Genomic DNA, 17,689 nt, shown 5'->3' on the forward strand with positions numbered 1-17,689 from the left:
ATAAACTGGCAGTAATTTTTGGCAATAATGTACTTATAAAAAAGAAGATGTGGTATGATTGCCAATGAGACAACTATCCACAAAAGACCAAAATGACACAAACATTAACAACTATAGGTCACCGTACGACCTTCAACAATGAGCAAAGCCCATACTGCATAGTCAGCCGCGTATAAAAGGCCCCGATAAGACAATGTAAAACAATTGAAACGAGAAAACTAACGGCCTCATTTAAGAAAAAAATGAACGAAAAACAAATATGTAACACATAAACAAACGACAACCACTGAATTACAGCAGGGGCGGATCCAGCCATTTTAAAAAGGGGGGTTCCTAACCCAGGACAAAAGGGGGGGGGGTCCAATTACATGTCCCCATTCAAATGCATTGATCGTCCACAAAAAGGGGGGGTTCCAACCCCCGGAACCCCCCCCCCTCTGGATCCCTGACTTGGGACAGGCACATACATAAATAATGTGGCGGGGTTAAACATGTTAGCGGGATCCCAACCCTCCCCCTAACCTGGATCAGTGGTATAACAGTACAACATAAGAACGAACTATAAAAATCAGTTGAAAAAGGCTGAACTCATCAGATAGACACAAAATACAAGTGGACGTGGCCGGGTATTTATACATCCCGACACAAAAAGACATTATGAACAGATCTGAGAGTATTCGCAGTTATCTGACAGCTAGTTCAAAGCCACTAACAACTTATAAAAAATCATGCCTCTAAGACTAAACACTCAATCCGTACACATCCAACATACTCTTGAAGGCCCTCATGGGGTTTTTGATTATGTGATTACTTGGCCGTTTTTTTAATGATTATTTGATTATTAAGCCAAATATTTCATGATTATTTGATTACCTAGGACTGTATTTTTAGTTTTTGATTATTTGATTACTAAAGATAAGCAAATATTTAATGATTATGTGATTATATTGGCAAAAAAATGGTGATTATGTGATTACTAGGACCCCCCCCCCCCCCCCATGAGGGCCTCACTCTTAGTTGGTTAATAAAATTATATATATATATATATATATAAGTACAGATCAATCTCTGTTTATTTCAGTATAAATAATATGGATACACAATTTTAATGTATTATATATATAGAAAGATGGGTATATTTTAAATGGAGAAATGGCACATTCACCCGGGGACATCTTACAAAAAAATATTGAAGTTACCACCGTGACGATAATCGTTCCTTTCCCCACCCATCTTTGGAATGCAATTTAATCTGATCCCAAAGGCAAAGATCGTACAACCGAACGAAGAAGGTGATTTATGTCACATCATGTGTATGTCCATAAACTAGGAGGCAGACTGAATTTGACCAATATTTGAATTATTCTCCATATTTTTGTACAAATTGGTATAATCTCAAAAACACCTTGGCCACCAAAACTTGATCGAAACTGAGCAGAAAATGTATGCATGGTCCGGCTTCACCCCTCATTACTTAAACGCTTCAATTTGACCATCATCCAAGTATGGGTATGCTTACTTAGCAAAACATTGTATATAAATAAGTAGCATATATGACACCACTTACTGTATCTGGTTAAAAAAGTAAAACAATATAAAATTGATATTGAATCATTAAATGTGGCCTTTATTAATAATTACTCTTTTATGATTTTTAATTTTAGTTCATGTATACATGTATGTTGATGTTTATAGTATGATGTCGTTTATCACTAAGGGACGACATCAAAAGTTCAATGAAGGATAAAAAACTTAATTCAAATAGTTTTTTCACTGACCCCCCTACCCCCCTATTAACTTAATTTGAGAAAAAATGATTGACCCATATGGATATGTAAAAATCAATATCGGATAACCAAATCTTGCAGCAGTTCAACCCCCCACCCCCAAACTATTTGAATTAAGTTTTTAATCTTACATTGATCTTTTGATTTCGTCCCTAAATGTGTACATGTTTTTGTTTAGGGGCCAGCCAAAGCATTGCCTTGCTGTGATGATGATCTGTTGGTGGCCTTCACCTGTTTTCTGCTCTCTGTTCGCATCAGGTTGCTGTCTCTTTGACAAATTTCCTTTTTTCATTCTCAATTTTATTTTACACATGTCATAAACTAAAATTAACATTATTCAGTAAATAAACATCTAGTATGTATATTGTCAAATTTAAAGCTATCCAGCATGTTCAGGAGTTGATGCAATAGACAGAACCTATTTTGTATAAAAAATTAGTAGCAAAACAGTATTGTAGCCCTCACAGTTTAAAAAAAAACATTTTTATTGCAAAATGAATGTATTTTGATAAGAATTAATTATTGATTGTATCTTTGATAGAAATTATAAAGAAAAATGGTCTCCCTGATAGAATTTTTAAAAGAAAGAAACATTCCTGTATACAAGGTAGAGGAAGATAAGGTAAGCATGAATTTGAATATATTACAATTTATAAGAAAAAGACTATGAATATGCATCTGAATGCCATGTTTTTAAAACCACCATCCATCAATCAAATGTCATGGTCAAAGTCGTACTAACAAAGGATAGACTGAAATTAGAAATAAAATGTTTTCAAACAGCTTTTTTTTTAAAAAGGCAACATATCTTATTAAAATCTGCACACATAAAAAAATTATACTTATGTCAAGCTGTTCTCCTCAAATCTATGTTTAACCATATTTTTAGCTCACCTGGCCCAAAGGGCCAAGTGAGCTTTTCCCATCACTTTGCGTCCGTCGTTGTCTGTCGTCGTCCGTCGTCTTTAACTTTTACAAAAATCTTCTCCTCTGAAACTACTGGGCCAATTTAAATCAAACTTGGCCACAATCATCATTAGGGTATCTAGTTAAAAAATGTGTCAGGTGACCCGGCCGACCGACAAGATGGCCACCATGGCTAAAAATAGAACATCGGGGGAAAATGCAGTTTTTAGCTTATAACTCAAAAACCAAAGCACTTTAATAGAGCAAATCTGTCAAGGGGTTAAATCGTTTGTCAAGTCAATACATATCCACTTAGTAATTTTCAGATGAATTGGACAACTGGTTGTTGGGTTACTGCCCCCAATTGGTAATTTTAAAGAAATTTTGCATTTTTTTGTTATTACCTTGAATACTATATAGTATAGATAGAGATACACTGTAAACAGCAACAATGCTCAGCAAAGTAAGATCTACAAATAAGTCAACATGACTAAAATGGTCAGTTGACCCCTTAAGGAGTTACTGCCCTTTATAGTCAATTTTTAACAATTTTCATTAATTTGGTAAATTTTTACAAAATATTTTCCTCTGTAACTAATGGGACAAGTTTATTATAGATAGAGAAAATAGTAAGTAGCAAAAATGATCAGTAAAGTAAAGATCTACAAAAACATCACCATCACCAAAACACAATTTTGTCATGAATCCATCTGTGTCCTTTGTTTAATATGCACATAGACCAAGGTGAGCGACAAAGGCTCTTAAGAGCCTCTAGTTAATATTGTTAGGGCTCCGCCAAAGGCGGGTCGCCCTATAGTGATCATTCTGTCCGTCCGTCCGTCCGTCCGTCTGTCCGTCCGTCCGTAACACTTTGTGTCCGCTCCATATCTAGAGAACCATTATGATTTCATACTTTATACTTTACATGTTTATTAACCACCACCAGAGGGCGTGTCATGATGTATGTACAACTTCCTAGGTCAAAGGTCAAGGTAAAAAACTTTGGTTTCAGTTGACAACCCTGTGTCCTGTGGTGAAGATCGTGTCCGCTCTATATCTTGAGAACCGTTATGATTTCAAAGTTTATACTTGACATGTATATGAACCAACACCAGAGGGTGTGTCATAATTTATGAACGACTGCCTAGGGCAAAGTTCAAGGTCAAAAACTTTGGTTTCAGTTGACAACCCCATGTCCTATGGTAAAGATCGTGTCCGCTCTATATCTTGAGAACCGTTATCATTTCATACTTGACATGTTTATAAACCAACACCAAAGGGTGTGTCATAATTTATTTACAACTTCCTAGGTCAAAGGTCAAGGTCAAGGTCAAAAACTTTGATTTCAGTTGACAAACCCATGTCTTATGGTAAAGATACAATTTTTTAATGCACATTATTCACAGCGGGGCCCACAGAGATGGCTCCCATCTCAATGATATCTAGTTGTAAATAGAAAGTGTAAATTGCAAGGTGAGCAATTTTAGGCTCTGTTGTATATTGACATACATCTGTTGTACAAACAAAATGATACAAGTTCTTATATCAACATTTGTCTCTTTGATATTTTCAGATTGATTGTCAAGTGATATTATTATTGTCTGATGATGAACTGACAAAGTACATCCCTATCTATGGGGACAGGATAGCTGTGAAAGATTTTTGTAAGAACCAGGGTGGTACAGGTTCAAAGTCCAAAAAAAAGAAGACACTATTACAAAAGATAAGAAAAAGACTCCATCCATCATCAAAAAGAAACTTGTTTAAAACAAAAAAAGATATAGATGAAAGCTCAAGTGATAGTGATGACAATCCTTCTACTTCCAAGAATATTGGAAATGATCATGCAGCAAAAAGTGAAAGGCGTATAGAACTTGGTTGGCTGATGAAAGAAGGAGATAGGATGAAACAAGTTCGCGGGCCAACTGGAGGGGGGACGAGACATCTTATTGTTGATAAAGATACTCTAGTGAGTACCATAAAAGAAACAGCTTTAAAACTTTACTTTCCAGAAGGAATATCACCCAGGGGTAAGATTGAAAATTTTGTGGTTGACATCATGGACTTTAAACGCCAGTCAGCTAATTTAGATTTGTCTGTAGAGAATATTTATGACCGAAGCAAAATGAGGCTGTTAAGGTTTTATTTACTAACTGTACCTAAAGAAAGGGATAACACTGAACAAGAAAAGAATTCAACAACAAGGACCAAAGAAAATGAAGACCAAGAAAGTGTTTCACAGCTGTTGAGGTTAGAAAACCATGAAAATAAAAGTTCTCATAGTTCTTATAATGAGCATACCAGTTTGAACATGTGCAGTGATGATGAAATTCAGTTTGGACCTGTATTGGCTGATATTGATGATATCTATGACTCAACAATTCCTTTGAATGATATCCACACTCAATCTGACAGTCAGCCAGAGAATAGTTATATCGCCAATGATCCTGGAATAATCACTAATAGTCTTGGAATAATCGCCGATGGTCCTGGATTAATAAATAATGAACAATTATTTCTTGATCCATTCCATTCTGTGAAAATTAGTGTTCATAGAGGAAATTTAATGATAGAAATGATGAAAATATTTTCAGATCCAACAATAATGTATGCTACATTTTTTGATGTCAGTATGATATTGCCAACTGGAAAAGCGGAAGAAGGGGTAGGGGAAGGAATTTTTAGAGATTGCCTTACTGAATTTTGGAATGAGTTTATGGACAATTGTTGCATTGGAAATTCACAGAAAGTCCCTACAATAAGACACGATTTTCAAGAGGAGCAGTGGCTGTCCATTGGCAGAATCTATACTATTAAACGAGAAGACCTCATTTTTGGTGTCGCTTCTCTTCTTTCCACAATAAATTAATCAACACGCCTCTGTGTCCTATAGGTACAGTGCATAGTCGCATTTGTCATCCATTCATATGATTATTCAGATTGAGTTATTTTAGGAGAAAAACGAGAAAAAAGGCATCCGGGTATTGTCCCGTCATTGTACGAAATTTTAAGTCAGATTAGACTTCCGGTTTGCGTTTTTCTGTATACTTTGAACATACATATACTACGAATAAAGTGTATTTTCAGAATTTTACCTGCTATCATTTTCAAGTTTACTATCCACGGCAGTCACAGAGTTTATTAAATAGAGAGGGTCTGTATACTATATCAATGATCACCATGGATCGATTAGTAAACTTAGAATTGAAAGTAAATACGCTTTATTTATATAGTAATGAATGTTCATAATATACAGATAAGCCCTAAAATTATTCATGTGAACTTTTGATACTTTTTCTGAAATTCTCCAGTTATTAAATCTTTTACAAAATTCATTGATTACAAAAAAAAAAGAAGATGTGGTATGATTGCCATGTTGAGACAACTCTCCACAAGAGACCAAAATGACACAGAAATTAACAATTATAGGTTACCGTACGGCCTTCAACAAAGAGCAAAGCCCATACCGCATACTCAGCTTCAAAAGGCCCCGAAATGACAATGTAAAACAATGCAAACGAGAAAACTAGCGGCCTTATTTATGTACAAAAAATGAACGAAAAACAAATATGTAACACATAAACAAACGACAACCACTGAATTACAGGCTCCTTACTTAAATAAATGTTCATAACATACTAAATGTATGTTCATATTGAAATTGATAGAAAACCAAAAATTGTGAACTTTGGAAATAAAGGTAGAGGGTAAAAACAAACATTTTCCTGTCCCCAATAACCTATGACTTATGATACTTTTGCTGAAATTCTCCAGTCATTCTGTATTTAACAAAATTCTTCCAACAACACTTTACATACTGATAGTTTAAACTACGCTCTGAATGCCCGCGATTTCGCGGGTGTGTTCTAGTTATATTTAAAGGATGGCAGATAGCCAATTACTTGCCCATTGGACTTTCCATAATTGTTATGGAAAATGCAATGTATGGAAAGTTTAAGTCAGATTTAATGGAAAATTGTCTTTGTTGTATCACTGAGGAAGACAAAACATTATTTTCCACTGCTTTAAAAGATTACGAGTCAGTTGATAATGATGAACTTATAGAAGCTTTAGAGAACCATAGCTGCAGGTCTGCAGTCACAAAAGAAAGCATTACGCGTATTTTGCTAGAAATCGCACATAAGGAAATGGTTCAGGAGTGCAACTTTATAACTGATGCTTGGGCCAAGATATTATCTCAACTCGGACAGTCTCTTTCTTATGAGAATTTGACAGAAATATACAGTAAAATGGAACCCAGCAATCGCAAAGTTACCAAAATGCTGCATTTTTCAGATAATTTGTCTAATTTGGAACGTGAAGTTATGAACCACCTTCAGCGGTATGTTAGAGAACTTGATAAAGTATTGTTGAAAAAATTTCTTAGATTTTGCACTGGATCTGATTTAATTTTGGATGGGAAGGATACAATCACTGTTGAATTTGTAGTTCTTGATGTTTTGGGCGTCGACCAATAGCCCATACATGTGGTCGTGTTCTCAGAATACCAAGAAATTATGAAAATTTTACTATTTTCCGTAGCGAATTCAACAACATTTTAAATACTTCTGTATGGGTAATGGACATTGTATAATTGCATTGATTTACATCAAACCAGGTAAAATCAGCAGCAGGATTTTATCATTGATTGCCTTTGTATCAATATCATGTTCAGTATTTCCTGTTTTTTTTCACATGACAATAAAAGAAACTAGCCCAAGAACCTACAAATTAGGCATGATAAAGCTTATGATGAATGGAAATAAGATATTGGTTTTGTTCATTTAAGTCTTTTTTTGTGAAATACACAACTTATTAGATATTAACATTTAACATTTTTATTGAGATTTCAATTGTTTTTTATTAGTCATGTAAGTAGCTGAAATGCAACTGATTTTTTAGTTCATACAGTTTTAATTTTGTTATAAAACTGTTTGTTGCTGAAGTGCAACTTCATTATTAGTTATACATAGTACCCTTAAATAAGGAAGTTGGATTAACTTGACTTTTGTATACTTTTTTTATATTTTATTTGAGAGATTTTTCACAATTTTTGATTTGTGTAGACCTTGTTCTCCTAAAATAATTTGGACGTTGACCAGCAGTCATTTCTTCATGTGGTGAATTTAACAGCATGTTAAGTACTTGTGTATGTTTTGATAAACATTGTATGATTATTGCATTAATTAACATAATCACAAGTGGAAAAATCATTGAGTGGTCATGTTCAGTATTTTCAGTTTGTTTCATACTCAAACATACACTTTGTTGTTATTTCATGAATGTAAAATAAACAAACTAGAGCTTACAAGCAAGGTATGACAAAGAAGAGTATTTTTTTGGTGAAATACAGCTTAAGAGAAAGAAAAGATTTTACTGATTAAAGAGTTTTGCATTGTTAATTTTTAATGAATGGTTGCTGAAATGCAACTTTTGTGATTGTTAATTTCAACATATTTGAATACTTTATTAAATTTGAAATAAATAATTTCAGTAAGATATATGTATGGTTTTTTTTTTAACTAGACAACAAACATGAAAGTGTGTTTTAGATTCATGTATATATATATATATATATATATATATATATATATATATATATATATATATATATATATATATATATATATATATATATATATATATATATATATATCTTGTTGTCTTGTCTTGTCTTGTCTTGTCTTGTGAAATAAACATATTCAATGTGTACTATTTATATGGTGACACTTTTGATTTTCTCTGGCCATTTTCTGAATGTGAATACCCTGGTTGCAGAACCCTTGATTGCACTTGTATTTATACTTCTGTTACAGAAGCTTGTGTCTCCGGTAAATGTTGCCTTTTGCTTGACGCTGTTTGGGATCTAAGGTTACAAGTTCACTGAAAATAGGCAACAGGAGCTTAACTTACCTTATCCTAAACATGAAAGGACTTCGGTTACAATAGTCAGGCCTTACTCAAATACAACAGAAATATTATATAGCGGGAACATGGGTCGTAAGGGTAAACAAAAGTAAAAATTGAGAAAGGAAATGGTGAATGTGTCAAAGCGACAACAACCCGACCATAAAGCAGACAACAGCCGAAGCCTACCAATGAGTCTTCAATGTAGCGAGAATTCACGCACCCGTAGGTGTCATTCAGATGGCCCCTAAAAAATATGTATACTAGTACAGTGATAATGGACGTCATACTAAACTCCGAATTATACACAAGAAACTAAAATTAAAAATCATACAAGACTAACAAAGGCCAGAGGCTCCTGACTTGGGACAGACGCAAAATTGCGGCGGGGTTAAACATGTTTATTAGATCTCAACCCTCCCCTTATACATCTAGCCAATGTAGAAAAGTACATGGTTTGGTCAAACGGTGAAGACGAACCCTATTTTATCATAATGACACTCCAGACAAATACAAGCAATAGTATGATAAAATAAAAGTAAAATTTAAGTTCTTTTACACGCATTTGCTAACAACAAGCGACGAACTTGACTACGTAGAAAATATTGTTCACTGAGTAGTCTGGACATACACCTATGTACGAATTAAAGTGACTACTTGGAAACTATTTATGTTAATTTCTCTCTTTTTATAAGAAAAAGGATGACTATATTTGGTGTATGCATATCTAGCAAGATCCTTGTGTTAGACTGTTATGTTTTCGTGATAATAGGCCTTCTATATTTGGTTGTATGGAATGATTTTACCCAAGGTTTCCAACTGGCAGGCATCTGACCTTGTTCTCATTATCCCTAATGAAAAGAGAAACATTGCTGCAAGAAGACCTGAAAGTTGTTCACCAGTGTTCGCCACTAGCAACGACCTTCCGGCAAATATATGTAAAAGTTGCCGCAATGTTGCCGCAAACTCTTAACTTTCTTAAATTTGAAGGAACTTTGTAAGCAAACTTTAAAGCAATCCTTCGCCGCATACTGAGCATGCTCCATGTACTAAAGTCAGACTTGCTGCTTCTTTGAATTTGAAATAGGAGGGAAGTTTTAATGTTGGTGTTTTCATGTAAAAAGTAAACGGATGTTATATATGATTGATGTCTGAGCTACATATGATTCAATTAGTTCCTGGAACAGGCCATTCATCATTGATCATCTCTTTGTAAGTTAATTTAGACAGTTTTTGCATAATAATAATTTTGGTCATAATAATTAATTAAATGTTGATCCTCATGTGCATCATTTTGAATAAGAAGTGCAGTTTTGAAAAAGGTTCAACAGAAAGGTGGTCATAAGGCATCATTATCATTTGTTTTGTCAGAAGTTCACCGCAAACTATACAAGGCTTTAAATGTTTGCCGGAGATTCACCACAAAAATTCCCAGAAGTTCGCCACAAACTTTATCAGGCTATAGATCAAAGTTTGCCGGAGGTCCACCACAAATAGTCGCCAGAAATTCATCACAAACTATGTAAGGCTATAAAACTTAGCGGCAGTTCTGCTGCAACCTTCGTTTGCATGGTAAGAAGTCGTGGTGAAGTTACGGCAAACTATTTGCAACAACCGTACCGCAGTGTTTGCGGCACCAACAGTTTGCCAGAAGGCTGATTTTTCGGTAAGGGATCCTGGTTCAGTGGTCCTGCAAAGTTAACTTTTTGTGATTTATATATAAAATATCTTATAAATAAAATTGAGAAAGGAAATGTGTCAAAGCGACAGCAACCCGACCATAGAGCAGACATCATAAGGTATAAAAATATAGCCACTCTTGTTTTTTCATTATATCTGTGTATGCTTATTGATAATATCTTAGACTAGGGAAAATGATTTCCATTTTTTGCAATTGAATTTAAACTAGTTTTCAGTACTTTGTTGGGTTTATTTATTACAAGTTCTGTGCCTTTTTTTCATTTCATAAATAAATCCGTTTTCAACAAGTTATTCTTGTTTTGTGCTGATTCAGTTTTGTCACAGTTGTGTGGATGATTGCTCGTTCATAAACATGTTTAAACTATGACATTTTATGTTTGCCTGCTTAAAGTCAGGATTCCGCAATTAAAGGCTTGCATCGATAAACGTCTGTCAAAATTGGTTTCGTTGATTTTTTCTTTTTATGGGATATGATGGATATGCAGTTAATTTGTCTCATTGATCGCGATCAATCGCACCAAAAGTATTTGAATAAATGATGAACCAAAAGGGACCATATTTGGGGAAAAACGATTCATAATTGTGTCTTTTTTTTCAAAATATACTACTGAGGTATACATTTTCATTGACTGTTCCTAAATTGCTTTGTTACAGTTTCAAAATGTATACTGACAACTTTTGTACAAATTTATCGTAGATCGATAAAAAAAAAATAGATACTTGTGACCTATTGTAATATCTGTCATATTAACCAGAATGAAACTAAAACATGACCTGAAACATTTCACACAAGTCTTACAAAGTTTTCATCATAATTAGAATGCTGTTCAGGATCCTGTTGAGTGTCGTTTGTTGATGTGATCATAAGTGATCCTAGTTTTCTTTATAGATTAGACAGTTGATTTTCCTGTTTAAGTTGTCTTACACTAGTCATTTTGAGAACCTTTAAAGTTTGCTATTCGATGTGAGCCAACGCTCCGTGATGAAGACCGTATCTAAACCTATAATTTTTAACTTTTAATAAATTGTGACATGGATGGAGAGTTGTCTCATTAGCACTCATATTTCATCTTCTGAATTATATATGTACTCAGTTTTACCTTGTTGTGAGCATTTATGGTAAACTCCTTCGACTGATCACACAGTCACATTTCACTACTGATGAACAGTAAGTTTTGGGTCAAACTCGTACTTTTACATGATCAAACATAAAAGTAATCTTTTGATATGTGAACTAAGTATTAATTCGATTTGGCTAACTTTATATATGTTACACTTTGCCGATGACATCTTCAGAGAAACCACAGAATTTATTTCAGTTGAAGACTTTATAACCTGCGGGCTCATGGTTTCTTTTTCAAGAATCAACGCTTATCCATTGTATCTATATCACATAAACTACTATGACTAAAAACATCTATAATACTAAAATTACGAGGTCCAATTTGTCTGCCGTCATCACGTAAAAACGACGAATCACAGAATTCAACTTTATATATAACTAATATAGTACAAAGGTGTAGATTAAAAATTACACCACTCCAGGCCCTTTTGTTTTCCACGTAATTAATATTGCCAATAATTAAGAAGTTCCGGGTCGAGTCCGCTACCGATACCAATAGTATATTCACCTGTTACCTATTTCTGTACGTTCCTCATCTGACAGGCGCACCACCAAACGTTGTATTCAGGATTAATATGCTATATACACGGGTCATAACCACAGGGTTGACACTACTAAATTGTCAAATTGTTACCTATTGTAGTATTTTAATCAGTAAGACTTTCTAAGATAACAATACGAATACTAAAAATCTGGACTAAAAATAAGGCGTATAGGTACAGTTTTCAATTTGTTAGTGGGCATGACGTAAAACAGCGAAGCAAAGAATTCAACTTTATTTATAACTTATATAGGACAATGCTGTTGATTAAAAAATACTTCATTCCAGGACCTTTTGTTTTCCAAATAATTTATATTATTGTTTCAGTTCGACGGGTTCAAACAGAAAGACTTGAAAGCAGAGAAAAACTGTGTATCTTATAATCGGCATGACTTTATCAGATGACAATACTAATACTAAAATAAGGCTTGCACATAGTTATATACTTTAATTCAGTCACGGACCCGTGATATCACGGGTGTGTTCTAGTTTATTCTAAAAAGAGACGGACGGACCCAAGACTTTTGAATATAATAACTATCTTAAATATATCGTCGACGTGGCATAACAAAATTAATGTCGTAAATTGAGCAGCATGTCAGTCTTGTGTCAATCAACATTAACGAAACTAGTCCGAGATTACTCTGACGTACAACGGCTGTTTTGCCAGACAAGATGGGGCCGTGGGACGGTCGCTTGTCTGGCAAAAAAGCCGTTGGACGTCAGAGTAATCTCGGACTATAACGAAACCAGACATAAAGTAAAATGCATAAACACAAATATAATTTTAAAATTGTACATGTTACCAGAGAAAAAATAATCATAATATCGAAGTCTACATAAGTTTGATAGTGATATCACTGTAATGCTAAGTCCGTTTCAAATCGTTCCAGTAAACACCGATACAAAGTGGCAGCTTCAAAAGCATCTGTTGGTAAACTATGTCCTAATTCTTCCATGTATAAGTTTGCGAGATCGTAAATGTCTTCATCGCATGGTAGACTACAATACGTAGATTGCTCTAAACAAATTTCAACTTCATCGATGTCAGGGCTAGTAACATAATCACTTGTTCCGTACACTTCAGGAACCGAGTAGAGTACATACGGTCGTATATACACACCATGTTGTTTATTATTTTTTTCTGATTTTATGGGCGTTCCAAATACTTACAACCTCTAAAAGTTCTTTCTGGAATTGAAAATAAATAATTAGTTTCAGGTTTCAGTCGATGAATTTTCGTGTATAAAACACTTTATATGCAAAGACATGAGATGGTACGAATATTTTCGAAGGTGACATTATGTATGATATTAAAGCATATATTTTAAGGCTGATGTTGACATTGTAAAATTTGGATAACATTTTTATTGCACAAAATATGTTCGTATTATAGTCTTTAGTTCACAATTATTATCTAAGTGAAAAGAATTTTATGATAGCTTTATAAAGCAGTTAAGTTGTTGTCTGCTTAACGTAAATAAACAGAAGTATATGCTATAGTATATACATTTCTTTACAGTGTTTTTTTTTTCAAATAAAAACAATTAATTTCCTCACTATAAATGAATTTCATGTCGGGAGTACTAATCTGCCTTGTAATGACATTTGATTTGTTTTTCAGAGAGGTTTTATTCTTATGTATAATAACAGTTAAACAAACAAATATTGAAGTTTAAAACAAATGGCTAGCCTTAAAAAGGTATAAATGAACAGATAAACGGACTTAAGTTGAAGCATTAAAATTGGACATGAGGGCGGATAGAAGTTTAAAGGGCGTTTATTTGGTCTATGCCCATGCATTGATGGGTACATAAGTCACTATTATGACTTCTTTTTATTTATCCACAATTACATTAACTGTGGACGTAAACAATTTTCCTTTGTTTTGCTTGGTCTATATAATTATATTAGCGTTAAAATAGGGAAATAGGAAGGATAATTTTGTTCGAAAATAAGTACCTGAATCAGTCTCAGGAAACAGAACCTTATCAAGTTTTTATGAAGATGATCTCCTGAAAATAATCCATCCTCTTTTATATCTTTAAAAAATGTCATCCAAAACTGTGAGTTTTCTTTTCTATAAATTCCCCACCATGATTCAATTCGTTGATTATGTTGGCTTGTGCCGTAAAGAAACGCACTGTTATTTCGAGCATACGTATCATTATCATTGCGTCGTAAAAAAGACTGCATTTCAGCGACCTTACTATTTTCGGTACCAAGATCTCCTCTTATCACCATAGGTCCTCCCTTCCGAAGAATAGCTTTGACAAAATACCCAGAAATAACCCGAGGGTCACTACTAGTCTGTCCTGCCTCCAACCATATTATCAGTCTAGAAAAGCCATCTATGCATCCATTTATGCATATTCCAAAAGGTTTAAGTTTATCATAGGAATCCAAATGCCATATAAAGTTTGGCCCTTTCGAACAATATTCTCTCCTATGTAATCGACCTTTTCGTCGCATTTCAACTCCTTCAGGGTTTATAATTTGCATTATAATTCGCACATACTCTTTTTGTATAGTTAAACCTGCTTGTCTACACTTCATAAACATCCAGCGATAACCATGAAGCCTTCCAGATCCTTTAATGTTGTCTTTGATAAAAGCAACGACATCTTCAAGTGGCGTGTAGTGTTTTCGGCGAAATAAACGTAGCTTCTTCAATATTCGTTTCAGGTGTCGATAAGAAATAATGTAGTGATGATGTTTTGCTAAAAGTGCCAGTATTTCCATATAATCGAGTCCCATTTCGAAATAAACCCTTATGTATTTCTCCATTCTTTCACTTTTAAGAGAAGATATTAGTCGCCGTACCATCAGCGCTGAATGAATTTGAATAACATTTTGTGCGCACATTATATTATGTCGTGCGCACATTATATTATATTGTGCGCACAGTATATTATGTTGTGCGCAAAATATATTTAAATTGAGCGCACAATATATTATGTTGTGTGCACAAGATATTATTTTGTGCGCACACGATATTATTTTGTGCGCACAATATATTTAAGTTGTGCGCACAAGATATTATTTTGTGCGCACACGATATTATTTTGTGCGCACAATATATTTAAGTTGTGCGCACAATATATTATTTTGTGCGCACAATATATTTTTTTTTCTTTGCATGTCCCTAGCGGGGCTCCGTATAATCGAAGATAATGTCGACGGATGCAAAAGTCTTTAGCAATCGGAACAATATGGATGCGTGAACTTTATTACTTTTAAGTTTATAAAGGTCGATCCAAGATTATTAGAATTGATGACCAAGATCCATCTGCCAGTATTTTACGAACTACAAGGACGATAATGTATTTTGCTTGATTTTATTTTTCAAAATTTCCGCAATTTCACAATTCAAACTGGGATATTAAATTGGTTTGTCATTAGGAGCCTATAAGGTATTAATTTTGCTTATTTGTGAAGACTATAAGGTGACATTAACTAGAGGTCGTTGATGGGGGATTATGGAATTGAGAATAGTGGACAAAAAATATAAATAATAGAGACAATGGACCAAGAAATAAATAAAATAGCTAGAATAATGGAGTTAAAATGTAATGATAAGAGAATAATTGTCAAAAAGTATAAAGAATAGAGAAATATGGCATAAAATATCAAAGAATACAGAAATTAAGAACCCCGAATCCAGACCATCATACTAGTTGCCTTAATGAACGTTAGTTTGTCTCTGGGAGATTGCTATTGGTTATCATATGGTTTCTCTTTATTTCTATGTCTTTTAATTCAGAAGCATGCTTTCATTATTTACCAACATTTTACATATCACATTATAAAAAAAGACTATTATTTTGCAAACTACCATAGATTTCCGGTAATTGTTCTGCATAGACCACACCACATTGGAGTCCCTGTAATTTTTTTCAAGTGGACCGCAGTTACCCACCCTACCCCATCATTACATAAAAGTTAATAAACAAATGTCTACGGAAATACTTCTGTCCGAACAATGTGTAAAGGGGAGCTTGGTAGCTGATGTCTGCTGGAGAAAAAAATCAAGGTTGCTGTTTAGCTTATTTTTTTTCAAAGATAGGTTCAAAGTTGGGGTCGAACACCGAACCCCATCCTTACCGAAAATGTAATAAAAATTGTCCTCACTAGGTGCAAAGGGAAGCTGGGTAGCTGGGGTCTACAGTAGAAAAATCCAGGGTGTTGTTCTGCTTAGTTTTTTTTCTAAAGTAGGTCTAAAGTTGAGGTCGTATACCCTACAAAAACCCTTACCAGGCAGTTAATAAAAAAATTCTGCAGCAATACTTTTATCTGCTCTAGGTGAGAACGTAAGCTAGAGATCTAGGGCCTACTTGATCAAAATTATAAGTTAATTTATAGCACGGATCAATCTTTTTTAAGCTAATAAATAATTTACTTGCCCACCATACTTTGAATACAAAAAATAAACCTTTTGTTCAGTCATATTTAAGCGAAATCCACTAGTTCAGAGGTAGAATGTTTTGTAAAAACAGTTTTGTGTGGCAAAAAAAGTTAAAGCACGAGTGCAACTTTCTTTTCTTTTAATGCAGAATTATTATCACTTTTCATGAACTATTTCACAGGATGCCGACAATAAGGAAAGCTATTTCACCCAATAGTGCAATTTTGCCATTATTAAAAAAAATCATAATTATTTACGATTCTATAAACACTCCAAGTGTTGACTATTTAAAATGTAAAGCGGGCAGTACGCTGTGTAATATATCGAAAGCGATTGATTTTGGCTTTATATAACTAATAATAACATAAGATGTATGTTTCATTATAATTCGTTATTCTGATTAGCTAACTGCACATCTCATGTTACATTACACAACGAAAATCATTATTCATGATGACACGAGGTCCCACAATAAAGTGCAAAGGTGAATTTAATAAAAACTTGATAAAAATCGTGTTTTCATGATCCTAGCTAAAACATGTAATTATAAATATTGAATGCTTCTTTTTGTAACTTCATAGGGTTGTAAAAGCGTTGACCGTGCGTACATTTTCAGAATGAAGCGCTTCCGCTTTTCATACAAAATGTATTTCGGTCATCGCTTTACACCTCAGTGAAGTAACAAAAAAAAGCATTCAATTCTTAAATAAACCAGAAATGAAATTTTAAATTTCATTGAAAAGTGTCTTTGACTGCTTACTTATATTTTAAAAACTGATGATATAGTGGTTATATATTAATAAAAACATTTTAAGTATGTTTGAGTCTTGTGCAATATTTGTTTTTATATATTTGAAAACTGACTGCTACCGACTGGTTGCTTGAGCCTGGTCTCACAAACTCCACATTTTCATTACAGCCGATTACATTGAGTGTGTAGACAAAGGTAATATCTTTGGATCGCTTGTTTGTAGCTGAACTATGAAGTAACTAGGTAAGGTATACCACCCTCCTGTAGAAGGAGCCTAGTCCTACAGACAGATTGATTGGTTATTTGTCGAACTAGTCTACTCTTAAAGGAGGGTAGTTTACCTAACCTAATAATACAAGCAAGCTAACCAAGGATAGGCTACCTTTGCCTACTCACTCAGTGCAATCGGCTGTAACTTTTTTACATTACAGGTTGCAACACCTTGCCAAATCATTAGGTTCCAATAAACGTTTGGAAAATTTAGTTAATGTGCTTTCCCATAGGGTTTTATGCAGAACAATTACCGGAAATCTATTATGGAAACTTGCAAAAACAATATCAAAATCGA

The 17,689-nt window shown here is 34.0% G+C and overlaps 1 protein-coding gene, 1 long non-coding RNA gene and 1 pseudogene across 2 annotated transcripts; 2 read left to right on the forward strand and 1 right to left on the reverse strand.

The window, feature by feature from the left end:
- Positions 1–2,343: 2,343 nt before the first annotated feature.
- Positions 2,344–6,561, forward strand: LOC143078626 (uncharacterized). The gene is made up of 2 exons (XM_076253476.1): positions 2,344–2,409; positions 4,267–6,561. Exons 1-2 carry the CDS (start codon positions 2,344–2,346, stop codon positions 5,560–5,562), a joined length of 1,362 nt encoding a protein of 453 aa, XP_076109591.1. The 3' UTR covers positions 5,563–6,561.
- Positions 6,562–6,569: 8 nt separating this feature from the next.
- On the forward strand, positions 6,570–8,192 carry LOC143079939 (uncharacterized; annotated as a pseudogene).
- A 4,547-nt stretch (positions 8,193–12,739) lies between these two features.
- On the reverse strand, positions 12,740–14,873 carry LOC143079940 (uncharacterized). Its single transcript, XR_012979552.1, has 2 exons — positions 13,928–14,873; positions 12,740–13,156 (listed from the first exon to the last, which is right to left on the reverse strand). It is a non-coding gene; the product is annotated as an uncharacterized LOC143079940 (long non-coding RNA).
- Positions 14,874–17,689: the final 2,816 nt, after the last annotated feature.

The sequence above is a fragment of the Mytilus galloprovincialis genome, chromosome 6 (assembly GCF_965363235.1).
Source record: "Mytilus galloprovincialis chromosome 6, xbMytGall1.hap1.1, whole genome shotgun sequence".
Lineage (NCBI taxonomy): Eukaryota > Metazoa > Mollusca > Bivalvia > Mytilida > Mytilidae > Mytilus > Mytilus galloprovincialis.